The sequence below is a fragment of the Taudactylus pleione genome, unplaced genomic scaffold, assembly GCF_031769625.1.
Source record: "Taudactylus pleione unplaced genomic scaffold, aTauple2 ptg000127l, whole genome shotgun sequence".
NCBI classification, from domain to species: domain Eukaryota; kingdom Metazoa; phylum Chordata; class Amphibia; order Anura; family Myobatrachidae; genus Taudactylus; species Taudactylus pleione.
In genome coordinates, this window is record NW_028284529.1 from 15,563,152 (window position 1) to 15,590,653 (window position 27,502).

The 27,502-nt window shown below is 38.5% G+C and overlaps 1 protein-coding gene across 5 annotated transcripts in view; it reads left to right on the top strand.

Annotated features, from left to right (window-relative positions):
• The window catches only part of NFIB (nuclear factor I B), a 255,877-nt gene that overhangs the window by 142,925 nt on the left and 85,450 nt on the right, over positions 1 to 27,502 (top strand). For 4 of the 5 annotated variants that reach the window (XM_088472630.1, XM_088472631.1, XM_088472629.1 and 1 more), the window contains exons 5-8: positions 3,268 to 3,388; positions 4,608 to 4,726; positions 23,721 to 23,849; positions 26,890 to 27,068. In XM_088472630.1, coding sequence (XP_088328756.1) covers positions 3,268 to 3,388; positions 4,608 to 4,726; positions 23,721 to 23,849; positions 26,890 to 27,068 — 548 coding nt within the window. Of the gene's footprint in view, positions 1 to 3,267; positions 3,389 to 4,607; positions 4,727 to 19,064; positions 19,155 to 23,720; positions 23,850 to 26,889; positions 27,069 to 27,502 lie in introns of all 5 variants that reach the window. The other variant, XM_088472633.1, reaches the window with a different exon arrangement.

Genomic DNA, 27,502 nt, shown 5'->3' on the forward strand with positions numbered 1-27,502 from the left:
CTTTTTTTTTTTTTTAACCAAGTCCTTATAAGATGCCTTGTAGTCATTTTTCCTACTGACGTCAACACGAACACATTTAGTTTTGATGTGACATGCTAAAAAAACAAGTAAAGTTGTCCATGAGAAAGACAGTAACCACATACAGTAGGTCAACTTCAGCCACGTTAAGTGTCTGTCCCTGTGCTTTACTTATAGTCATGCCAAGTCAGACTCTTACTGGGAATTGGACTCGTTTGAAATTAAAGCATCGTTTTTTAACATAAATGAAATAGGAATGGTAAAAAAAAGGGAAAAACTTAAATTTTCTAACAGAAAACAGGGCTTACAGCATTTTTCTGGAGAAACCGAATAATATGCATCAATCTCTACATGGTATAAAATATAGTCCATTGTTGTGATATGTCTGTAACGTCAGCGTAAGCCAAGAAAGCGCTCGGATGTCCATATTGATTTGCTTCTCTAAAATCGTCACTGCTCGGCCCCCTTTTTTGTCATACATATTGCTCTTTCTCTTGCACAAGAATGTCTCCTTGTCCACCAAGTACATTGTAGGCTGCAAACCCACTTTACTACCATCTTTGGAATTTCCTCAATATTCACTTATTGGATGAGACTCCGGGCCTGATTCAGACCTGCTCGCGAGCGCACAACGGGTCGATGGTCCCCGACTGCGCATGCGCCGTCTCCGGCATGCGCATGCGCGAGACCTGTACTGCGGCATCTCCGTCGCAATGGGTCTCGCTACAAGACGGGGCGGCTGTCGATGTTAATTGACAGCTCTCCCCGTTTTGTAGGCAGGGAGGGGGGGTGGTCGCACAAACGCAGGCGTTCCCTTAGGAACGCCTGGCGTTTGTGGGCGGCCCTACTGACATCACTCACATCACCCACAGATTACCGAGCGGCCTGAAGGCCGAAAAATAACAAAAAAATCCCCGCCCTGATTCAGAGCGAGCGCTCGCAAATAGCGAGCGCCTCTGAATCAGGCCCTCAGTCTCCTGCAATTCAGCCAGAATTTTTTTTTTTGTATTGCAACTCAATTCTCTATATTCTCTATATGACAACCCCTTCCTGAGATGATGTAAACAGAGCACGTGTCATTGTGGTACAAACATGGGCATAACTATCATAGGTGCAAGGGGTGCAGCTGCTGAGGGAGACTTATCTTCCTTGTCAAAGCTACAAGAATTAAATACATTTTTCACCATTGGGTTTTACATAAGGGCCCGAACAAAATTTTGCTATGGGGCCTTCAAATACCTAGTTACGCCCCTGGGTACAAGTATCATTGCCATACTTGATACATAGGCTGTTATAAATAGCCAGCGCTCGACTCATTCTCAGCAGGTTTGGTGCCACGTGACTGCTCTCCCCGGATTGTGTTTTTCCTAGTGCATTTACACAGCTCATAATGATTACTATACTGCTTCCAAAATTTTCACTGTATTCGGTGTCCCAATGGTTTTGAGTGACTAGGATACTTTCTGACGGTGCTTTTGTTTTATGTTTTTTTAGCGTCTGGTATATCCGCATCAGCACAGTTTACCAGTCAGTGGCTAGTTTTGACAGAATGTTCCCTTCATCACCAGCCTGCCACTCTAGGTACCCAGGCAGGGGTTGCTATCTGAGTACTGGGTGCAGCGAAGACCAAAACACCTTGGCCGGTCCTTTGTAAAAACTACCATTGTATTAGACTCTGCACCTCTGCCCTGTGTATTGCCAATCATAGTTAACTACAAATAATCCAAAACTTTACAGTGAATAGTGACATAGGCTTATGTATGCGAAGATTAACCACCAACAGGGTTATTGTCAGTGAAAAATCATGTGAACCCCTTAGATGTATGGGACAATGCAAAGAAAGGAACTTTTAGCTCCTTAATAGAGTTCTATGTTCTGTGGATGAGCTTTTAATATAATAAATTAAATTGTACAAAAAATGTATTTAATATGAGAATTGTACTGCCCAGAGGTGCACGTTACATTGCACTCAGGACTAACACATTAAAATGACATGGGAAGAAGTCATATCAAATAGATGCATAGCTACTGCAGCTGTATTTTGAGAAAACTATCCACAGACATAAGGCAAGTTGTGGCTTCAGATTTCTAATTGATGGGCCCTGCCTCATTAGCAGCACCCCCCTCATTGTGACAGTTGTACATGTTACTTATCTAATAATAGAATCAGAATTGTGGTTGTGGCGCTCTGTCTTTCATCTGGCATTTGTTTAACCTCCAGTTTAGTGTGGTTCAAACCACAAGAGACCGTGGTATGCTTTAGCAGTCGCTAGCAGTAAACTGTCACGCCCACGGCATGCCATGCTTGAAGTACATATGCTTCACAACACTGCTGCTTTGGCTTGTTTGTGACACACATGAAAAGCCTTATTCACACTATGTGTTTCTCCAGGGACCTTGTTTACTCTTGGTCCCTATTAAACAGGGGATTAAAATAGTTTGCGGATATTAAGCCATTTGAGCTGGCAGCTGTGTTCTACTCTCAGGTATAAGGACAGCTTTTAAATAGGCATTACTGAAAAAGATATAAAGAGAAAAGCACTCTGCTGCTCATCCAAATATGCAAAGAATCCACCTCTGTCATCAACATCTCTCTTTCCAACAGGGCTAATTGAAAAGCCTATCTGCATGTAGTGAGTTTATGGGGCCCCGAGATCTGACCCTGCAGCACTGATTGATGTCCCAAATGCAGAAAATACTGTAGCAAGGAAACATTGTTCACTGATTGAAAGGGAGCCAGCGGTCACATCCAATTAATGATTCATCAAGAAATAATTGCACTATGCATAAATTAGGGACACCATCGTCTTTAAAACAAAGGATGAATGATTTGAACCCTGTTCCCAAGGTCTCTAATGACAAAAAGTGCCACTTGGCGCATCAGGCATTTGTAAACAATGCAGTTTCTTACTTGATGGCCTGAAATACCTTTAGCTGTACCTACTGGTAGCTTGACATATAAGGTAGGATTTTGTACAGTGGTTTATTGCATTCTTTTACTTGATCTCTCTTAAATATATGAAATATTTCAGAGAAAAAAAATATGTATTAATGATTAAATGGATTATTCTCAGTCTGTGAAGATTTAAATAGTGAAAGTTCCACCTGTTCACTTGATGTTATTTGATCATCATACTACATCACATGATAAAGGAATCAAAGTTATATATGCGGTTGGTCAGGTAAACTGTTTGACTAAAAGCTGCATGTTCTATGAGTAACCAGCTGGTTGTTGTTTTTTTTTTCCAGCACCCATAACACAAGGCTCTGCAGTGAATTTTCCAATTGGAGAGCCACTAAGCCAGCCATACTATCACGACATGAACTCAGCAGTCAGCTTACAGAGGTCACTGTCCTCTCCACCAAGCAGGTAACTGGAATCATGTTTATACTAGATTTGCCAATGGGATTCAAGTCAGCGGGTCCACTGTATATTTATATATGTTCATATGTGTTAAAAACTGGACATGTAAAGAAAGTAAGAAATCAACACACACATACGTTGAGTGTAATCAGTGTAAACACATGGCTTTACATAGAAAAATCCACTAAGATGACATTTGTCAACCATATATACATGTAAAATCCTGTACCACAAATTTCTGTTAGAGGAGGCGTCATATATTAGGGCACGTTGGTATTGCAGTATGTAGATTGCTAACCTGAGAACCCAGTAGTGATCTTGTCAGTAAAATCCTAGTCTGGCTTTTTTTCTAAATATTACATTTAATAAAAACAATATCAGTATAATAGAATTGTATGAAAATAAATGATGCATTAACACAAGGAGTAAACGCATATCTGCAGACCTGTGCCATTTCACAGTGCAATAGGGTTCTGCTTTTCTGCTTTACTTTCCAATTTCAATGATCTAGACTAGAATATATTCACTGGTGTCACACAAAAAACACCACAGGCATTAAAAATTGTTTAGTAGACCAACGGTAGCTTATACCATTATTTACTTGTTAAATGGCCCCAGTAGGCACTATTCCAATCCCCATACTATGAGCAGGAAACATAATTTGTGCTGTTTAAAACACTAAATTCATCTGAGAACTGTACAACCTCTATCTGTCATTGATAGAGGTTGTACTAATGAAGCACATTTACAGTGGGCATGAATGATATTTAGTGAGTGAGCAAATGTACACTTTTGCTTAATTATCATCACAGTATTGTCATCATATATCAGAAACAGTATTTTGACTGCAGAATACCTGACTGGGAACTCACCTTGAATATGGAGATTATTATTATGACCAAGTACCCAAGATTTTTAACATTTTCCTAAAAATGGTCTACCTATACCATACAACTGAAAGGAAAGGTTTAAAGTTATGTATATTAAATTAACATACATGGAAAGTATGTTTGCCATCTTGGAATATAAAGCTAACATGTTAAATTCCAACCTCTCTTTCTCATAACTTAAATTTGCCATTTATTGTTAGTTCACACATTTATTTATTTCCACATCACATCATAGTTAACCTGGCTCATGCACAGAAATGCTTGAGCAATCATATCCTCAAGTGTGAAAACACATTGAGTAGTTCACAGAATTCAATTTATTTTTCTTTTAACAGTAAAAGACCCAAGACCATTTCTATAGATGAGAACATGGAGCCAAGTCCAACTGGGGACTTCTACCCTTCTCCAAATTCACCAGCAGCTGGAAGCCGGTCATGGCATGATAGAGATCAAGGTATGAGGAAATGCTTTTAATCAAAGTAAATATTCACAACGTCATCTTTGTTTTTAGTCATGATTTGCCCATGAGCAAAAGATTTTTTGGTTCTGCTTGGCTATCGGCCTGTAAATGAGGCAATTCTACCCAGCTGAGCACTATTACAGGAGAAGAATGAGCCATAGAATGGATGAAGCATCTTAATTACACAGACCACTCCTGTGTAGAAAGTTTAATCAGATTAAACAAACATTTTGGTGCATTTAACTATGGTTTCTGATAATTCTTCATTGCTTGATTACATGCAGGGTTTCTGGCGAACTGGTGCAGGAAGGTTGATAATTTTGTGGGGAATTCAGTTTGAAGCAATGTACGCGATGTGCTCTTTTACAACAGCACATTTTATCCAACTACATCTGAAGTCTTTCCTTACACCGCATAAAAGTGTTCAGGAAAACATGCCCTGATGATTACTGGCTGATATGTGCTGCTCAGCAACACATCGCCAATAATTTCATTCCTCCCTCATTTTTTTTATTTCAAATGCTGTGATTTGTTAAAAATAGGCATGACTAACATATAATTATACAATATGTTCTTCACCTTTGTGGATATTTGAAATACATATATGTAACAGTCCTATTTGGTCTATTTTCTGAATAAACCCATGCCAATCTATATTAATTTGTTAGATACACTTTGTACTAAAATGTATCTAACATGCCTAAAACCATAGAAATAGTGATGTGCTATCTGCAATGGCATACTCTGTTGCTGGTGTGGGGGTAGCCATATTTGCTTGTGTGCAGAAAGTGCCTTCTCAGAAGGCTAAGGTACATTTTTGATACTCTTTACTAAACAGTGTATCTAACACACAATAGGGAGGGTTTGTATTTAGAAAAGAGACCGAATGGAGCTATGTATTACAAATAAAAATCACTAAGGTTGACATACTCTTTAAGCTTTTTTTTTTATTTTACAACAAACGATAATATACATCTAGGTAGAGGGTGCTACAAAACAACAAACCAGACAAGTTTATGATAGTTGTATTGTCTTCAGAAAGTCATTGGGGCAAAGGCGATTACTCAAGTAAACAAAAGGTAAGACAGATCAAGAGTATCTTGTCGTGTCCCTGTACCTTTTAGGTATCACTAGAAAAAGTGGTGCACAGGTTACTGCAAAATAGGTGTAAAAAGTTTGTTATTTAGCAGAACATTTTTTTGACTACTATTTTTTCTTTTTTTTAGATAACAAATTTTCTTTTCATGCTTCCACTGTCAGATGAGTTGCCTCAGGATTACTGACACTTTACACTTGTCATGTCTTCTAGTTCCTTAATTAATATTTGATAAAATAAGTTGTTTACAAAACCAATAAACATATTTTCATTTGTTAGACAGCTTGGAGGAAGAGAGGTGAGAAAAACAATTGTATTTCTCTCAGCAAAGCTCTCTCTTTATGGCATTAATGACACCATTAAAGTAATCTCTTGACTTTAATAGGTTCCTTTCTCCTAGCCATTATTTAATTGTAATATCCATTTAGTATTATCATAACTGTTTCTTGGAGGTTAGGGCATGCATAACAAATGCTCTAAGTACTTCATTAGGGACCATCTTTCAAACCTTGACAGAGGCATAAAGTATCTTGCTAGCTCAACCAACTCTTGAGTACTGCGTACTGTGGTTTTGGATAATAGTGGTTATAATTATTATCCAGTATTTATAACTGGCATCCATTTATAGTGTGCTGAACAGTCACAAATTACATACCAGTGTAAACCAAAAACAAAATGGTGAAGGGTGACCTACCACAAGAGTTTATAAACTATTCTCCAGGTCACTGATAAGATGACCACTAGTCAATTTATATACACAACACACAGCATAGATGTTTGGCTGTAGTAAGATATTCTACACTGAGGTGGGAAAACAGTCAGTGAAAATATTTAACCCTTTATTTGGTAATGTTCCTCTCAAGCAACATGAATTTTGTGTGTACATATTTATTCTTCCTGTGACAGTGATGCTTTCAAGCAACATCTAATTTTAAAAAAGTTAATAATTATATTTCTGGAATTTTCAATGCTTGCCAAATAAAAGGTTAAAACTATGAATAATATGATCTGCAAAGTGAACTTATTTAAGCAAAATTAGATTTAATGTAAAATAAGTATATCATTGCCATCTGGCCAGCCCATAGGAATGCCTTATGCATTACCATGGCCTTTCTGGTACGTCAACGTCGGTTACATAACTCACCTACGGTCCTAGGTAAATAATGGGTAAAATACACACTCTTTTACTATATATAACACAATACACAGTAATATAAATGCAACAATACCATATGGGGTTCAGCATATTATAAATGACACAAACCTATATCGCACCAGCATCTTTGTTCCAATTTGTCATTTTGATACACAATCCCAGCTGCCGAACTGTGCTCTTTACTCCTATACCCACGTGTGACTGAATAGAACGCCTGCCACCTGCAATAGGGGCGGAACGGCCAGGAGGTATACTACAGTACAGTACAGTACAGAAAAGAAAAGGAAGGCATGTGAAGCATATTCCACTTGGCAACTTTTAAGTATTGTACAATGGACATAAAATACATAAGTCTATTTTAAAGAAACTGACATCCCATCTTATAATAGCATCTTTATATACTGGCCTGGCAAAGAGATAATTTAACCATTACTGTTCTTTTTATTTCTTTAATTTCATTGATTTTTTTAATTGACAAAGATTTAAGGCTTATCGCTGCAAAGGTGCTCTCAATAATAAATAATACTCTTTATTTCTGTATTCAGTCTTCACTGAATTATTGTGCTAAAAAAACATATATATTTCTCTGCACAAGACTAAACAATAGTCAGATTTAGTTATGTAATACATGATTCAGAGACGCACACAAGTCGGCCGCAATTACACACGCACAGACCACATGTAACTAAATGTGAAGCCATCCAGTGGGGCACCAATCAAAGATTTGAAGACACATAGGTGGCATCAACATTAGTAAAGTGAAAACTGACAGGCGGAGGAGAATACCTCTCCCACATGTCAGGCAAACCACCCTTTTGGGCTATGCTGTTCCCCGTTATCCCTCCCCATATATGTAGTTTTTAATCCCCCAAAAGAGTTAAATAGCCACTATAAGCATGTCTCAGATTTCCTTTCTCTTAAATTTGAATCTACTGCATTTTCCCTAATTAGATAAAAATCTGCCATATCTTTAAAGCCTAAAGGTACTTTAATTTCATTGCATTTACAGATCAATCGTAATTGACTTTTAAAGCTATTAGCATGATCTTGCTACCTGCTTATGGATGATAAATTCAAAGTTAGTTATAGAAACAAAACCCAGGAAATATTTCATCAAACGTGTTGTACAAAATGGCAGACGAGCTGGATCAGTACTTTTTAATTTAATACAGTCTTTCAGTTGTCAGATTCAGGAATGTATTCATGAAAAAAGTTATTTGTGTACCGTGAAGGGTTAAATTAGATTTCTTTTCTAACCTTGATCCATTATACTTTACTGCCTCACTCCCTCATCTACCATTATCTTTCCTTCTCTCTCCCCTATCCTTGTCTCCTTTCATAGACAAATTGATTTGAATTTTAAACACTAATAAGCCATCAAGGCAAGAGCTAATCCTATGTGGCCTATTGAGTTTTACCTAGGCTAATATTTAATTAGTAGCTAGAGTATGCTAGGAGACTTGCCTAATATAGATATTAATTTGTCCCTCTTGATTTTTAATATACTGGTTGTTGTAAATGAAACTGCTTAACCTTCTTAAAAAAAAAGATTTCCCTAACATCCAGATTTGTAATTAAATCAGGGATGTGCGGTGAGGTGAATGGATGGGGAGGCATTGGCTAGTATCAGAGCCAGGTTTACACTCCTATATGAGGCAGAACCTGCCCCACTTGCACAGATCTCTCCCTCACACAGATCCCCCCCCCCAGATTCCCTGTAGCACAGATCCCCCTCATAAATATCTCCCACTAGCACAAAAAATCCCCCCTAGCACAAAAGAATTCCCCTAGGCAAACACAAATCTCCCCCTAGAAGCGGACCCTCCTCACCTTTTTCTTCTTTGTGTATTTCCTCTGTCTGCATATTCCAATTTCCTTCCCTCCTCGTCTCCTGCTGCTGAGCTCCGATGCCTGGTTACTTCCTGGACTGGTCACCTGATCGTCAGAGGAGACACACCCCCACACAGTGAGGCATGCCTCCATTAGCTCTTTTACTCTGTGTTTCTTTTTACCTGCTTTGTGACCCAGCCGCCAGCTCCAGACAGTGTCTGAGCTATCAAAGGTGAGGCTAAGCTCTTACTGTCTCATCTCTCATCTCTCCCTGTATTTCCAGGGAGTGCTGCAATTTTGGTGAGTTTTGCCTATACAAATGATCAGAATAATACAAAGAAAATATTTATTATATTATTAATTAATTATTATAAATATCATGCCACGTCCGAAGTTGAGTGAAGATCCGAGCTGGGTGCAGGGGAGTCCTTACTAGCAGTTTCCTGGTACTGGAGTGAGGCTGGAAAGATTGGGTTCTTGTTCACGGATGTCTCTGCCCTTTGGAAAAGTGGAGGATGAATGCCGGAAGGTAGACGATCTTAACCCCACCAGAGTTAACTCAGAGCGGCACCTGGAGATGCTGGAGTGCGGAAACCATGTACCGGTGCTGACTGGGATCACTGGTGGAGCAGGCTCTGTAACGAAAGCAGAAATGGCGGTGTGGGTCACCAGATCTCGGGATTGGCAGACTAGCTGGCAGAGGCGCTGAGAGTGAAGCAGACAGCAGGCGATAACACCAACTGGAGTCAGCAAGCTGGAACACAGGATGATAGCTAAATGTAGCTGCGGAGCACAGAGAACTAGACACACAGACTAGCTGTGTAAGACGTTGCACTGGCAATCTCAGATCTGCCAGAAAGCTCTTAAATACCCAGGGCTGGAGCTTGATTGGCAGACATATTCCATAGAGAATTATGCTGACTGGATTGGTTCACTTCGGCCATGTGACCAAATTAAAGATGGCAGCACCCAGTACCAGACAGCGTCCGAACAGATCCCCGGCTGCCACGTCTCCACCCGGCCAGAGGCCCAGCACTTCCTCTCAGAGACCCGACCGCGCACCCCGCAAGACACCAGCAGCCTGCATCCCCACCAGAAGAACTCCGCCAGAGAGTGTAAGTAAGTGACGGACCCCCCTGCGATGTTCCAGAGCCGACCGTGACATAGCTTCTTTGTATTAATCTAATAATTTTTATAGTCAAAACTCTACAGTCTGACAGGGGAGACACGGCCTCCCCTGCCTACCCTAGCTGCACATCTCTGAATTAAGGGCCTGATTCAGACCCACTCGCGAGCGGCTGTCCGCTCGCAAGTGGGTCAATGTTCTGCACTGAGCATGCGCACGACGGAGGGAGCTCCGTCGTGCGCATGCGCCAGACGCGACGGGCGAAGGACTTTCCTTCGCTCGTTGTGTCTGATCAAAGGGGGCGTGCTGTCGATGTTGATTGACAGCACGCCCCCTTTGGTGGGCGTGCCGGGGGCATGCCTCCCTGATGGGGCCGTTCCTAAGGGAACGCCTACCGTCAGAAGCCGGCCCACTGACATCACTAGTGATGTCAGTGGGAGTGATTTTGGCTCTGATAGAGCCAAAATCACTCCGGGCCTTGCGGTTGAAAACCTCAACCGCAGGCCCCGGCTCGCAGTTTCGATGGTCGCGATGGTCAAGACCATCGCGGCCATCAACTGCACGCTTGTATAGGCTGTGGGTGGTGACCCACAGCTATACGAGCATCCAGGAGGACGCTCCATAGTTATGGAGGACGGCCCTCATTCAGAGCGTGCGCTCTGCTCAGAGTGTACGGCTCTGAATGAGGGCCTAAATTCATTATTTTATGACATCAATATGGGTGCCTTTTAGGATGTGATAGCATAAGTGTTCCTGTGTTTTATTGTGCAATTCTGAAATACAGCACAAGTAAGGTTAAGGTCAGCCACCGACTGGTGTTGTGTTAGTGTTTTGTGACACGAGTGAAATACATGTCAAATGCAACAACGTTTACCACTAGTGGTTGGACTTAACTGCAAACTCCCCCAGCACTGTTCCCTTTCCCTAAAAACAACCCTTGTGCAGCACTGAAGGGGTTGCCACCAGCAGGACACATCTCAATTTGTATGAAAGTCCCCCTAAATTGGTACTGTCCCATATAAATCAGGCCAGTTGAGAGGTATGATATTTTAGTCCAGTAATTACACTACTAATTAAAATTATTTGTTGCCCTACTGTATTGGAGAAATTGCAATATTATGTAAATGAGATCTACAGTCATGTTTTGATCGCACTATATGAGTGGATGCGGAGCTGAAAGTACACCTGTTTTTTTGTTTCCGCACTGCGCTTGTGATTGTACCAAGTGTGCGAAAATCACATTTCTTTCTGTTGCATCTATACTTACAATAGGCTGTAAAAGGGCCTTCTTATATAAGCAAAGTTTACGTAGGTTATGGTAATGCAACTGCAGGGGGTATATTTACTAAAGTAGGAGTTTTTAGAAGTGGAGATGTTGCCCATAGCAACCAATCAGATTCTAGATGTTATCTTCTAGAAGGTGCTAATAAAATGTTAAGTAGAATCTGATTGGTTCCTATGGGCAACATCTCCACTTTTAAAAACTCTCACTTTAGTAAATTTACCCCCAGGCGTAAGAGTTGGGCGTAAGTGCAAATACGCATGCATCTTTTGCACAGAGTGTGAGGCCAGTGCGCACTGTTGTACCAAATGAAGCATACAGATACAGGCTGGCGCACCACGTTATGCTTACAACTTTGCATATGAGTGAATATATATATTTTTTTTCCCATGCACACAATGCGGCTCAGATTTCCATACAATAATTTAAACACTTATGACACTTATGAGCTCCGAGTCAATCCAGTTAGAAGGTTTAATTGTGCATCTTGTCAAAACAATGTTTTGAAGGAGGAAATATGTCCAGTAATTTGTCAAGGACTAGAAAGCACCAAAACTGCCGTTGGGCAACTGTTATACTGCAGGATGAATGGCTGTACACTGCTTTATTGGCTGTCCGTGACACCTGCATTTGGATAAGCGTCCCCCCTTTTGCTACATACATCATGACATACCTGCTTTTTAAAATTTTTGTACTATTGAATTTTTATATCTATCTAAGCCTGGATGATATAAAGAATTAAGCATTTCTTCTTCAGGGCCCATAGGGTCCACAGGATCTACCTTGGGGGTATGTAGTTGGAGTGATCCATTGCACCAAACAGCTTACAGCTTTAAAGCTCCCAGCATGCACTGGTCATCCTCCCTATATACCCAGCCCCCAGCCACAGGCATTCAGTTTTTTTGTTCGGTGCGCGGCAAGTATCCAGTTGCACCATTTTAACAGCAGTCCCAGTCTTTTTTCTCTTTTGATTTACCTTCGTATTTTGAACTTCTGAGCTTCAGCAGTATTAGGCGCCGAATACGACACATATACTGTGACTCATTCTACTGATGCCGAAACGCCAGTACCGCTATATACCCTGGGGATTTCGGCGGGCCTCAGCATGGCTCAGCTAGTGGCATCGCTGGGGTCCGGACATGGGGAATCATGTGTAGAGCAGTCCAGGTATCCAGTGTAGGAGACACATTGAAGGCAGCTGCGGGTGAAGGTCTCGTTTAACGGGTCCTCACTAAGGCAGTCGGGGCCATATAGTCTGTCGCCGGGGACGGGTAGTAGAGGCACTAGAGCGCACTATGTAGCATCTACCACTGTGAGGCCTGCGTACCAGTGCTTTCAAAATCGCAGCTTAACAAGTGATGTGCTGTGCACTCCAAATTTAATACACTAATAAATACATTATTGCTAATTGTAGAATTTCTTCGGGACAAAGGGATAGAAAGGGGGGTTGGGTGGAGCATTGGGTTGGGGGTACGGGACTGAGAGGCGGCCAGCCGGATGGGGGCAGGGGGGGGGGCTGAGGTGGGTCCTTTGTTCTGGTATATGTATATATTATATTTATCCAAGTCAAGACTGCACTCACTGTTTCAATATTACGTGTTGGTCGATGCACCTCTAAAGACCCAAAGTCCAGTCCATATAAAACAGAAGAAAGGGCACTCCCCGGGTTTCATCCAAAAGCCAGCGAAGGTTTATTATCTTAGACCATCATGTATAATTGACGTTTCGGCCCCAAGAGACCTTTGCCAATACAATAACCTTATCATGACAGCATGGAATTGGATGGTTGTGATGCTGTTATGATAAGCTTTTTGTCTTGACAAAGGTCTCTTGGGACCGAAACTTTGACTATACATGATGGTCTGTAAGTAAATAAACATTTGATGGTTTTGGCTTTTGGATGAAAAGTGGTGAGTGCCCTTTATTCTGGTAGGTATGTATGTGTGTGTGTGTGTGTGTATATGTGTGTGTGTGTGTGTATATATATATATATATATATATATTATACAGTCTGCAGCAATAACCGTATACTGGGTGTTTTTTTTAGCATATGTTAAAATAAAGTTAAATATGAACAGCCAAATTTTGGTGTACGGAATAGAGCAGAGAATGGGGAAAGGAGTGTGATGTGACCTCTCAGACTGCTTTTGAATTGATTCATGTTAGCCAGAATCTCCACTGCTCAAGTATTATCACCACAACCCATACCTCCCAACGATTTGACTGTTGGGACAAGGGTGCAGGTAGTTGAAGGTATCAAACTGGGACTGTCCCGCTCTAATCTAGATGGTTGGCAAATATGACAGGGCATGAGTATTTTTAAATTGTCCTGTTGGAAATAAAATAAGTGAGTAATGTATATTTCATATGCAAGATAAATCCTCTATTACTGTTTTTGTAATTTGAGACTTCAACTCTGTGGTTCCTCAAATGCTTTTGTTTATTTTTAATATTCTATTAATTTCTTGTAAATCTCTTGTGATACATTTTTAGACTATGCTTGTCTCTACGGAGAGGTCACCTTTAACCTTGTGGTGCTTAAATTCAAACCACTCATCCCATTGGTTGAAGCATCACATTTATAAAAGAAAAACATCCTCTTAAATGGCAAGAAAATAAATTTTGAAAATTTCCAGACATTTGAAAATATTAGATTAACCCGTTCACTGCTGAAATCACTCATTGTTTAAAGCAGGCTCAGGCTACCAATGGTTCTCGAGCTGCTGTTGGACTACAGTTCTTAGCATGCATGAAAAAGACTGCTTTTCCACCTATGGGATATGGTATTAAAAAACATTGGTGGTTTGGGTGGTTTATGTTCTTAGGGGCCTATGTATCAAAGCTTGATGATAGATACAATTGTGAGAGGAAAAGTATTAACCAATCAACTCCTAACTGTCATTTTTCAAACACCTCCTAAAAAATGTCAGTTGATTAGTTGGTGATTTATATCACACAATTTTATCTCTCATTAAGCTTTGATACATAGGCCCCATAATTGGAGAAACACGTGTTTCAGTATACATGTGTCACAATAAACAATGTTTGTGGATGTTCCCCTTGTATATAATGGTAAAGGAGTAGTTGGAGTAATTCTCTGTAGGGTACTACCAAGGTAATCAGCTAATAGTTTTCAACTTATAGAAGAAAGGAGGATACACAATAATATAAGTGTTTCTAATTCTAAGTCAATAAGTTCATTTCTATAATTATAGAAAGGGTCCCTATGAAATTAAATGACTGTAAGAAGATGTTGAACAATTTAGAAAGCACAGAATTTTCTAAACTTGGTCCATCATGCATCCTGACAGACCAGGGTTTAAGGATATCAATGCTTATGCACATGTGATATAACCAAACTGACTGAGGTACTAATTATGTCACCTGTGCCGAATTTTGTGGAAAACATATTCTTTAAGGGTTTAAACATTAAATAATGTGCTTTTATATTCTAGCAGAACTATTAGTAATCCTCTCTTTCTCCCAGTTGATCCACACCTCTGGTCGGCCCTTGTTCTATCTCTGATCTCTCCTCCTGCCATTTATGTTTCTGTTTAAAGTGCGCAACTGGTTGATGCATTCTGTATGTATGATTTTCCAGTGGAGTGTGCCTTTCTATGTATTGCAGCGTGGTATATCCCCCCCCCCCCCGATTTACTTTAGAGGCTAAGAATGTGCAAAGGCCACAGAAGAGGAAAGATAATAATTAAAAGATTACTCAGCCTAAGCTCGTTTATGCTCTAATGCTGCTTACACTTTAGATGATGTGCAAATGATGCAATGCTCTTCCCGATTTCCCTTTATCCCCTGAACTAACGATATAGTGCGTAAACAACAGCCAAACAGCCGAACAATAAATCTTGCATAATTTGGTCGTTAGATCGTTAAGATATAACGTTAACATATCACCTGGTCGTCTGGTTGGGCTTACACAGTTCACGATTTGCACAAAATCGTTAAAGGTATCTCCTCATCTGCCTTGCAGTACAGCAGATGAGAAGATGCAAGGAACGACGCACAGGATTGCGCAATAGTGCGTACACAATAAAAGTTGTGGATGATTTGATGTTCCAATTTGGCTCAAAACAACAAATCGTCCAATTTATCATCTGATGTGTACCCAGCTTAAAGCTTTCTGTCAACACTAATTAGCCCGTGCAGATATATACACTTTCTCTGGACAGGAAGTAATCATGTATAGTATACCATATGATTAGTAATCCATCTACTGAAGATACCTTGCCAATAATTATTAATGAAAGATCTACACTCACTACTTTAATTTCTTTAAGCAGCAATATCATTCTATATTATGGATATATGTGGCATGTATGTTATAGTTAAACACAGTATCAATGAGCTGAAATAAAAAGTAAGCATTATTACTACGGCCCCAAGGCTCATACTGTAGAATCAAGGTCAGAAATCCTACTCTCAGTTCTTCGGGGCCTTTCCACACCTGCAATGCAGAGCAGTGGAGCACTCTGCCAAAATGGAAATTATCATATACATTGTAAACGTTGAGAACATTTTGGCCTCAACATGAACTCATGAGTCATTGGGGAAAATCAAATTATTAACAACAAGAGCACCATTTCATATGCTATAGTATCATTTACTCTTGGAGACATATTGGAGTCCTTTGAAATTATTCATTTCTATTGTCGTTTTAATTTTCCCCTTCCACTTTTATATCAAGTGTCGACAGAGATAATGTTGACATTGTTATTAGGGTTAGGATTAAGTTTAGATGTAAGGGTTAGAGTTTGATTTATCTGAAAAAGTAAATTATCGACATTCTGACCATGTCAACATGTCATTGAACATTTCGATATTACAAACATGCCGACATTCTCATGTTAACATTATGAATGTCGACATGGTTAATGCCGACTAATATAGTGAACCCGGATGTATTTAGTAGAATTGATTTCTGAAGTATAAATTCCATTTTATACGTCAGAAGTTTAGATATCCTTGAAGAATTGAAACTAAAGATAAAGTGGTTATTACTTTATTAAGCACTGAAATATACAGGATGACTTTGTAAATGTTACTGGATTAATTCTTGGATGTACAGCAGCCCTCATTTAATGGCTTTGCTCTTCTGCTACTAATTGGTTAATTAAAACTTATTCACCTTGTACTCATTTCAAAATGTCAATTTTTCTGAAAGGGGGGACTAAGCAACTATACTGAGTGTAAATATAAATATTTTATTTTTTTTCGTTCTGCCAGTTAATTACTCATGCTTGAAATTACATCATTCAACAACTGTTACAGGATCAGGTCCATATGCCTTGTCATATGGAGGAATAACTATTTTAATTGTGTCTTTAGATAGCACAATTCAACCTCATTATCTTTTGTACAGTCTCCTGTAGATGTGGAAGCTGGATATGACAGTATGCACGTCATGTATATGATTTTCAAATAAACTGATTTTATTTAATTTGAAATAAAACTAAATGATACAATCCTGCTTCAAATACCATGATTGATTTGCATTACAAATTCTACTTTTCCACTAGCTTATCTATTAACAAAAATGGTTTATTTATTTACTTTATAATTTTTAAGCCCACTTGTAATTTTCACCATTGTGAAATTTGTTACATGACATTTGGTACAATGATCTCTAGATCTGGAATCTCATGTCCAAATGTGGTAAGCCGCTAATGACAGCCTGAAAGATAAAACAAACATCCCAATTAATCTGGATGCTATGACACAGCCAAGCACTCTGACTCCAGCTCCAGTATATGCTATTGCATTGTGAATGTACCCTTTTTGTTTTTGTTTTTTTTAGCTGTTCTGGGACTTATGTGCTGGAATCTGTTTCATAAGTGCAACCTCAGTAAACATCAGAAAGTGAACATATGGTTCTCTGCTTGCAGGAAGCCAAGCAGGTGTCTGCAGTGAGCAGGTGTTCCTGTGGATGTTTGAACTTGCCCCCAGATCACTAGTTGTCTGCCATGAAGTCCCCCTAACAGGTGGCTAGAGGCACTTGGCTGACCATGTGATATTCATCAAGAGAGTTACCAGGGATGGCTGGAGGCAGGGGAAGAGGCCTTTTGCTTTATTGCTTTGATGAGGAAATTGCCCAAACTCATGTCTCATTAGTGTTTCCTAAGGTCCTTTTGGAAGAGAACAACAGTTTAATTAAGAGCTCCCGTAAAACACGTCCTCGCACACTTTTTCCCCCTGCAGCGTTGTAGCATTGTAGCACATCAGAGTCCACCAGAGTTGCCCCAGGCTGAGTCATACAGATATACATCTGGCTCTCCATTTATACAAGCTGTCAATGCATACAGAGAGCCTCACACCAGCTTCCTTTAGATTCCTTACCTGATAGAGTTTCTTGCAGAGGGATCAATTTTGATGACTTTATTATTTACATAAGCCTGATCACTTTGATGTGGTGCTGGGAAATTGATGACCCATAAGATCCCTAGGATGTGCATTGTATCGTCAAAGTATTGTGACCTTGCTATGTACCAAAGGATTCTATAGCTCAGAATGTGCCACAAACAAATATTTACCTGCTCAGAACAATTATAATCATATTTTCTTCCCCTGGATAATCATTACACATGCTGAAGCTACTGTAGAAATGGCAAACACTATGTAGAATGAGTACAGAAAGAGACTACAAAATAGTTGTTAAATATGTCATTATTAAGTAGTTTTGTCAGATAAGCATCTATTTGCATAGTATCTTTCCAAAGCTGTATGCTGCAATCTGCAGGGCACTGCCTGGCGCCAAGGTTGTATTATGTCCCAATGACTTGTAATTTACTGTTTGATATTTAGTTAACCATTAGCAAAAGTGGTGCTTATATTATATTGTCTGTATAAAAATGCTATGATTCTAACTCTGCTTACATGTTGTTGACATAAGTATTTTGTGGACTCATATCTACTTGTCTCTATATATTTACTATTGATTTTATAGTGGGTCTAGTATTTATATACCTATGGGCACAGGCTCTGACAGGCTTTTAGAAAGCATCTGATTCCCCAATAAGCACATCCACTTTCTCCATTATCATAATATTGTATATGTAAAGCTACATGTTCAGAATAGTATATGTAAATGTCTAATATTGAATTTTAAGGAGCAATGTCTGTTTACATTCATGTTAATTGATTTGTTGTGTCTATTTTAAAGGATTGGTGTTATGCTAAGATAGTTTGACAGTTTTGCATTGTTAGTTGGACTTCAAATGAACATAGTCAAAGATATGAAAGCCAGACTGACGAGTGATATGCCTTAATTACACATCACTTTGTTCATAAAATGAAACAGTTACAACAGTTAAGGTTGGAACATGACAATTGTAGCTCACTAATTTTATGAAGTTCATTCAAAATGACAGAAAAATATATAATGCAGGAATTGTTTTCTTTTTACATAATAGCTACTTAGCCTTTTTTTTATGGGCAACTAAAGCCAAAGGTTTATTTTACTGTTACTCAACACTTTATTACTACTCTGACCTTTTTCTTACTCCTTGGTGCCACTCACCAGTGTTTGTACTGGCTTTCCTGCAATAGTTATTAACGAGGCATAGAAAATGACAGCATGTAAGGAAATCACATCCATAAGGATGAACCTGTTTGTTATTCAATGGTAACAACTGTGCAACCACAGCATTCAACCAAACCTCATCAGAATCTGAAGCTCTTGTGTGACTATATTAAGTCAATATAACAGCTATTTTAAAATGATTAGGGAATACCAATCAGAAAAACGTTTAAGCAGCTGACCATTTATTACAGCAAAGATTGATTTGAAGAAAGTCATTAAGCCCCAATCATTTTTTGTGACATCACATACAGAGTTCACAGGCCAGCCAACCAGAAGCAAGCAGTGGAAAATGGAGGATGTCGAGGCTTCTGACTGTTGTTGGCTTAAGATCAAAATGCAAGGTGAGAGTTGGGAGGATAATATTTACTTTAAAGTCTGTTGAGGGTTCATTTAAAAATAAAATATATGAAAATACAAATTTTTTTTATTTTTTTTATGTTGCCAGGCAGTTGTGCAAAATAAGAACAATTAAAATGGGACTATGTATGTACCTGTGTTCTTATATTGATAAAAATACTCTTAAAAAAAAATAAATTATAAATATTTGAAGGCTCATACCTACTTGTGTTGATACATGCATTTGTAATGCTAGTAAAACACGCGTAATCAGGGATGACACTCGAAAACATATTGTTACTGGTGTAACCATGCCTGATGGCGTTACTTGTGTTGCATTGCAGAATAACACATATGAAGGAATTGTGAGGCTGGAGAGCGTGCTGTAAAATGCTAGTAAAAATGTATATCAAAACATTTACTTTTGATATGTGTTTTAAGTAGTGTTAAAAATGCAAGTACAATATTAATGGGTATGAGGCTTTAATTGAGTATGTGTTATTGCAACTCCAAAACAATTAATAAAATATAAATAAGTGGTCTTAATATCAACAATTATTAATGTGAAATGGAAGAATACTTATGTAACTGAATCATCAGAGTGGCTTTGTCAACCAATGAAAATATTCATCAATTACACATTAATAATTCTACTTGCAAACCCTTTTCCGATATGTAACATACTTGTATATCTATATACTAATCAATCTTACCAATGTACTTTAAAATCCTTTAAATACTTACATGGGTAGTACATGTTTTAACACATACTGCTGTGCACAACTTGCAAGTAGCATCACACTACTTGTTTTTTTGTACAAGAGTTAATTGCTACATCTTTCCCTCTTGATTGGAAATGAAATTCAATCTTTTATATTTTCTGTCTTTTTTGTGATTGCCTGTTAACAGCAGAATGGAGCATTTGTGTCTCATGAAAGTATTCTGTTACTGACCGTCTTGTGACAACCCAAGAAAGACACAATATGGTATTCAGAAGCAATGTATATAGGCCATTAGTACACTTGTCCATTTCTGCCGACAATGATGGCTGGATGTTATAACAACAGTAGATAACATACAAACCAGGAGATGCCTGACAGCACTTTAGCCTAATATTTGATTAAATGTTCAGTGTTTGCTCTATTGGCTATTTAACAATTCACTTGTGCTAAAGAAGGCTTTGTGTTCACACTCTCAAAATGAAAAAAAAAAAAAAGGTTTAAGTTAAACTTTTTCCAGAAACAGCTTAAATAGTACAGTACTCAAAGACTTATAGGTACAGATTTTCCTGAAACTTGTCATGTGAAATCTATATTTTGAGTTTTGTTAGCCGTTATATCATGTTCTGTAAAACGTTAATGTTGTACTGTTTTTAATTCCATTTTAGCTCATTCTGAAGGCTTATGAGCACTTTAACCTTTCATCAAAACAATTCTGTACTTACAGTAATGCAACTCCAGATTGACCTGTATTACTCTACATGTGCATGTAAAGTATTGCTGCATGGATATACAAGGTTAATTCGTAAAAGGTTAAGGGTTCTATGAACTAATAATCGCGGACCAGCCATGATTATTATCTACCTAACTTGCCAGGGATATTTTCATTTTTAAGAAAAATATCCCCGATATGTGAACTCTCTGGGACAGCAGTTTCAGTAACCGCTGCCCCTTTGAGTTATATCCCTGGCATTTAGGAGAAGTTTTTCACAGAAGTGAAAGACTTCTCCGGGGGAAGCTGACACTGCGCATCCGAAACAATGTCAGTTTCTGGAGCCAGCCGCAGGCTGCGGAGAGTTACCCTACTTTCAATGTCCTCTAAAGTTTACATGGCAATATGTCATAGCTGACCATTCTGTAATAGTCACATTTTCTCAAATTCAACTAACATCTTCTGAGACTTTTGCAACTTTTCTCTATATCAAAATGGCAAGGCTGTATAACCTCTTATCAGTGATGATTATTAAAGCATTTGCATGATATATGTATAAACCAGATTGCAAGGAAAACTGCAAAGAAGATATGCCACGGTTGGTGTAATGGGGACATTGCATTTCAGTGTTATTTACATAAAATCATTATTTGTACAGCATAAGGGTAACTGTATGTATTAGTTGTTTGTCTCTCATACGCACAAGCTGTTTTTGCATTTTATACAATGATAATTTTAGCTACTAGGATAATCTGTAGGGTCAGTGGATAAATTAGCATGTTGGCTGAACAAGTAGAATGGAGCCTCCCCACTTATGTTTACTAACTGGAACCTGTCGAGTAGGGGTATTGTACATGTGCCCCTCCAGCTGCTGAGGAACTACATATCACAGCATTTCCTGCAACAGGTTTGCTAATAGGACATGCTAAAACTGTTGCAGGGCATACTGGGCTGTGTGGTTACACAGCAGCTGAAAGGCTGCATGTCAGGGGCGTTTCTAGAGTGGAGGGTGCCCATGTGCAGTCTCCGACACAGACCCCTTCCTCTGTGTCCGGCGGCCGGCAGCGCAATGAGCTGTGCGCGGACAGCACCGGAGTTATAGACTCTGGGCACTAGAGTGCGCCCAGAGTCTATAGAGTATGAGCAGGTCACCAGGAAAATGGCCGCGGGGGTCATTTTCTCTGTACTGCACATGCACAAACGATGGGGAAATGGCTGCGGTGGCCATTTTCCAGTCGTTTTTACAGCGCCAGACCCCCGCGCTGGTGTGGACTCCGGAGAAGTAAGTAATACAATGGGTGCAGGGTGTGCGCTGCGGGGCCCACTGGACCCAGGGGCCCATGTGCCCGGCACACCCAGCACCTATTATAGATATGACTCTGCTGCATGTTAAATACCCCTGCTGTAGAGTAAAGCCGCGTATCCACTAGCAGATATTAATGAGCGATTGCACGATTACGAAATCGTAATCGTGCAATCGCTCATTAATCGTGCATGAATTGGGCATGAAAATGTGGAAAACGACCAGCTTGTCGTTTTCGACATCAATCATCGCCTGAACATGCTGGTCAATCTGCCGATAATGACAGATTAACCATGTTCAGGGATGAGGGAGAGTGCCTACACTGAATGACATATCGTTCAGTGTAGGCACTGCAGGGGAAGAGGAACGACTGTACGATTACAATGTTGCAATCATACTGTCGTTCCACTATCTGCTAGTGGATACTCACCGTAACAAAATCATGTAAGAGAAATAATAAGTGCCCAGGTGTTTGATAGAAAATATACTTACAACAGAACAATTTTATGTTTTAGAAATAGGGTATATTTTCTTTAAAACCTCCACTTCAAACTACATTAAGAAGTAGACCATTATTGCATTGCTATGCACTCTTCATTGTAAGTTTATGTGACAGTAAGAGAATGTGACAGTAAAAATTTACATTGCAGCAATATCATGACTTCAGTAATGCTGAAGTAGCACATCTAGCTTTTTATAACCGTTTCTCCAGACTCCTGTTGTAAATGTCCCAGTGTATGTCCTTCATTCCTTCTTACTGCTATGTTTGTTCGTAAGCAATATAAAGAAAGACTAAAAACATCAACGTGCTTTGCATTTAAGTTTACTTTTGTAAGCACTGAAATGGATTTTTCAAAATGTGCAATTAAAAGGGATTTCCAAGTGAGATCACAGAATTTCCTTAGCAACGTGCCAGCTGATGAAAACTGACTATTTGGATGGGCACTTTGCAGAATGTAAGACCTGATGAGAATTCAAACAGTTCTAAGGACAAAGAGCTCATTATGTGGGAAGTCTCTAATGCTCCAATCCTTGGCTGAGGGCTCTGTATATTTAAGGGCCTTGTAACAACACTGATTGTGTCTCTGTCATTATGCATATCTTCGGCTTGAGCTGTACTGTTGTATTTTTATTTTATCTCCATTTTATTTATTTTCTATAAGCTAATGTCTCTCACATGTTGTAAAGACTTGTGGGCTCTGTCAGAATGATAATTTCATATTACTGTAGCTCTATTTGCTTATGCTTATAGATATTTAACACATACATAGGATTAAATCAAGCCAGTGTGCACACTGCCTCCCAGGATTAAAAAATGGATCCGCATCACCCCATTGTAGGAGTTCATATTTCTAAGCAATGACAAAGGCTAAACATTTGTTAACTTAAATGTACATATCAATGTAATATGTTTCTTTTGCCCTGTGTCTTCTTTGGTGCAGTCTAGAGCATTTGAACTATAATTTATAGAATTCATTACTCTAGCTATACAACTGTCTGGTATGAAAGGAATGTTATTTTCATAGATTGGCTGAAGACAAGCATACTGTTATTAAGTTTTCATGTAGAGGCCGGTCATTTGTTCTTGTTCACCTGCCTGTCAAAGAGGTCTGGTAACTAAGCTAAGTGGGCATGTATTAGAAAATATGCAAGGATGGATGACTACTGTGTGTTTGTGGTAATCTGTGATGATGCTACTTTTGTCAGATACTATAAAAAGTACAATGTTCTGTAATCAAGCAATAGCATATTGATATAAGATCGGTAAAACTAATCAATTTGGAGATGCTCCGTCACCTGTTTCAATCTTGACAATCTGTTCTATTACTTTAAACAGATATGTCCTCCCCAACAATGAAGAAGCCTGAAAAGCCATTGTTTAGCCCAACATCTCCACAGGATTCTTCGAGACTGAGCACTTTTCCCCAACATCATCATCCGGGGATTCCAGGAGTGGGACATAGTGGTAAGTGCAACCCAAATTGTCATATAATCTAGTTTCCCAAACCTGTGCAAGTGGGAACACAAATAATACTTAATACAGAATCCCTAATTACTTAATATAGAGATGTTTGAGCCAAGAGTTGTTGATTTGGGCTAGATTTGTGTCTTGCACAGAAGATAAGAAGACTGTGGTGATAAAACTAGAGACTGTTTGAAGGATTCAAGCTGGGACTCAATTATTAAAGATCATTGGAAAAGTAAACCAAGATAAGGCATGAATGCATTAAAATCCACAATGAATGATGACATTGACTTATTATGGCAACTGTTTCTCAATTGTTTATGTCCCTGTGCTGACTAAACTCCCCAAATAGTATGCACCCTTTTACGTTCAGTACATTTGAATATTTCCCTGTAGAGTTAAAATGAAAATGAGATGTCACCTCCCCAACTAACAGACTCACCCAATTACCTGTACTTGACACTTTTCATTGTGTTCCAATAACATCAGCTATTTTTCAGTTCACCCATGATACTGGTTAAAGCTGGGAGTATATTTTAACAGTTGGGGTGAGTTTTATTAGGATCCTGTCGGATGTTAAGCCTGAGAGGATGTCTCCTTTAACTAGCAATATAGCCTTTAACATATCTTTTTTTTGAAGTGGAGAAATTACTACCCCCCCCCCCCCCAATGAAAGTAACCTTGTATCTATTATGTGATCATTATTTTTTTATTTGCCAGTTAAAATTTAAACAAAACATCAAGAGCAAATAAGTAAGACATGGCTTTTTTTTTTTTCCATATTGCCATAGAGTCAAAGGCCACGTTTACTCTCTAGTATACATAGTAATCACATTGTATAAGACAAATATTTCTAATGTTATCCCCTCATTTGTGGTACCAATGTGGCCTCAAATCGTATTATTATTATTATTATTATTATTATAGTAAAAATTTGTGTGCCTGTCACTGTCGAAGGTCATGGCAGCATGACTTACATTAACTAAACATATTTCAGGTACGGTGGGTGAAATTAAGTTGCACATATGTTTCTATTTAATGAGTATGGGAATATCTATGCTAGGCTAACTTCATTAAGTTAACTTCATTTTCCTCTTAGGGCTGTGAGCCAAGATAGATTTTTGGCTTACCACCGAATATCACATTCATGTGGGGTGTTCACTGATTATCTCTCTAACCTGTCGTTGGTGTTTTTAAGTTAACCTGAGGAGTACTGGGCTTGAGTAGCGATACAGATGTTACCTTATTTTTTTATATAGTTATGGATTGGAAAATAGAAAAAATTATCTAGTTGATTAGATTTTAAAATGTCTGGCTTGCACATGAATAACCAATAATCTTTGTATATGTAATAACTTTCATTTACTATTTTTATATGTATATATTATTCTCACAATTATTATCATACACATGGAAGAAGGGATGTAAGCCCATGATTTAATGTAAAATGCATTTCTGGATTTAATCAGCTGGAGAAAAATGTCTTAAATATATTTACTGTCCATCCAGTTGACCGAGTAATTACTGTTAGCAGTTATTTATTGCTGACCTTAAATATACATATGGCTAATGCATACTTCATTGTGGATTATATTCCCTTGTGTGCAACATATTTTATTAAAACTGTCTCCAAGAGCTAAACAAATAGCACACAAGTATCAATAATAGCTACTTAAATCATATAAGGAAACGTTGATTTAGACTTGTTCGCATGCATGCTGGTTAAGCACAAACAGTACGTATTATTATTTTACTACAAAAATCCTTATACTACAGTAAACTGGTGTAAATAACAGGATGCAGAGCATAGTCTTTCTTTGTTGCACTAGAATATGTATTTCAAAAGGACCTATATTGATATTGTGCATGTAATGGATTAACAAGAACGGACTCAATATCAATGTGTTTTTGAGGGCAAAGATGAATATTCTGGCACAGTAGCACAGACAAAACCTAACTTTAATGATCTTATTTTCAGCTGAGTATCACAGATGCTAAGCCTGCTGCTGACTGACAGACTTACACTATCAACCCTTTAGATGAAACAATTAACATAACACTATATAAAAAACTGTTATGAAGTTGAAATATGGAAATCTTCGTTATCAGGCAAAACAAATCAACTTATATGCTTAAAAAGGAACAGGGACAAATGTTTTGTTTGATTAGAACACAATTTGTTTCTTAGTTCCATATATTGATTCTCTCTCATCATAAAAACACAATCTGGCAACAAGTCCTGTTCATTTTTCCAAAAATTTACTCAAACAAAATAAATTAAAGTAAATATTGATATAGTATAAACTGTTTGCCTTAGCTCGTCTATGTAAATACCCCTTTTTATTGTTTTTATTTAGTTTATTATAAAACATTTTTATAATAATATTTGTTTTTTTAATCAAATATCTCTGCCAAAGTGGCAGCGAGAAGGACTGGACAGGGTGTATATTGTAAGTGTGTCGCCTCTTACATACTAGTGGTTCCACATATACAAGGCTGGAAGATATTCATATTATTCCTACATGCAGTTTTGACAAGTGATAGTTAATTTAGTAAACAAATAGTATCCCATAAATCTTACAGGTATGTAGTGGTCCATTGCAGCCAAAAGTCATTAGGAGTTGATGATGACTTATTTCCCAGTGTGATGTTAAGGATCACAAAAATGTGGGTTTTGTTATCTTTAAAGGCTCTGGAGAAAATGCTTAACCAGTGAAATATGTTTTCTTTCTGGGAATAATGCTTTTATTTCAGGCAATGCTAAATCAGAGAATGGTGTAATTCCTGAAAACTAAACAAGACTTTGAGCAGTCTGATCTGGGAAAGTTGGGCTGTTAGCTCTCAAGGGATGTTTGGTATTTGGGCTTCATTTGAATTGCTAGTACAGCTGGGAAAATAATCAAATAAATGCCTTAGAAGATGAACTACAAGTGTTTGCGAGGAGTGTTTTCACAAGTTTAGATGGGTTGGACCCCCACAACCTCACAGCCAAAAAAATAAAACACTAATATACCTCCAACTCTTTTTCTTGTGTTGGCAGTCATCTCAACCAGGACTTCACCCTCCCCTCTCCCATTTGCAACCCAAGCTATTCTTCCTCCAGCCCCAAGTTCCTACTTTTCTCATCCAACGATCCGATATCCTCCACACCTGAATCCTCAGGATGCCCTGAAGAACTATGTTCCTTCTTATGACCCGTCCAGCCCGCAAACAAGCCAGGTAATATAAATGTTACAGTTTTTAATTGATACTGATCGGGCCTCTGGAAAACAAATTCATATTTCAACTCCTGTACTGTGATCAGTGATTTCTGTAGATTGGAGATTTCAACTGAAGCCTAGTGGTACTTGAAGTGTCACTGATCTTAATCCTTAAAAAAAGTATACATTGATTACAGTACTCCTAAAGCAATGGTTAAACATTCATCTGCTGTGTTATTTATTATTCTTAGATGCAACTGTTAGGTAGTGATGACAGCTTGGGCCTTTGTAATAATAGAGATCATTGATCCCTGCAGTAAAGACCGGGTCATTACATACATACACTTTCAAAAGACTGGTGGATCATGAATGCTTCTTGGCCTTTTTCTCTCTAAATAATGCAGAAAAGTGCCAATGTGTATTGCAACTATATAAACTGCAGAGATCAGTGAT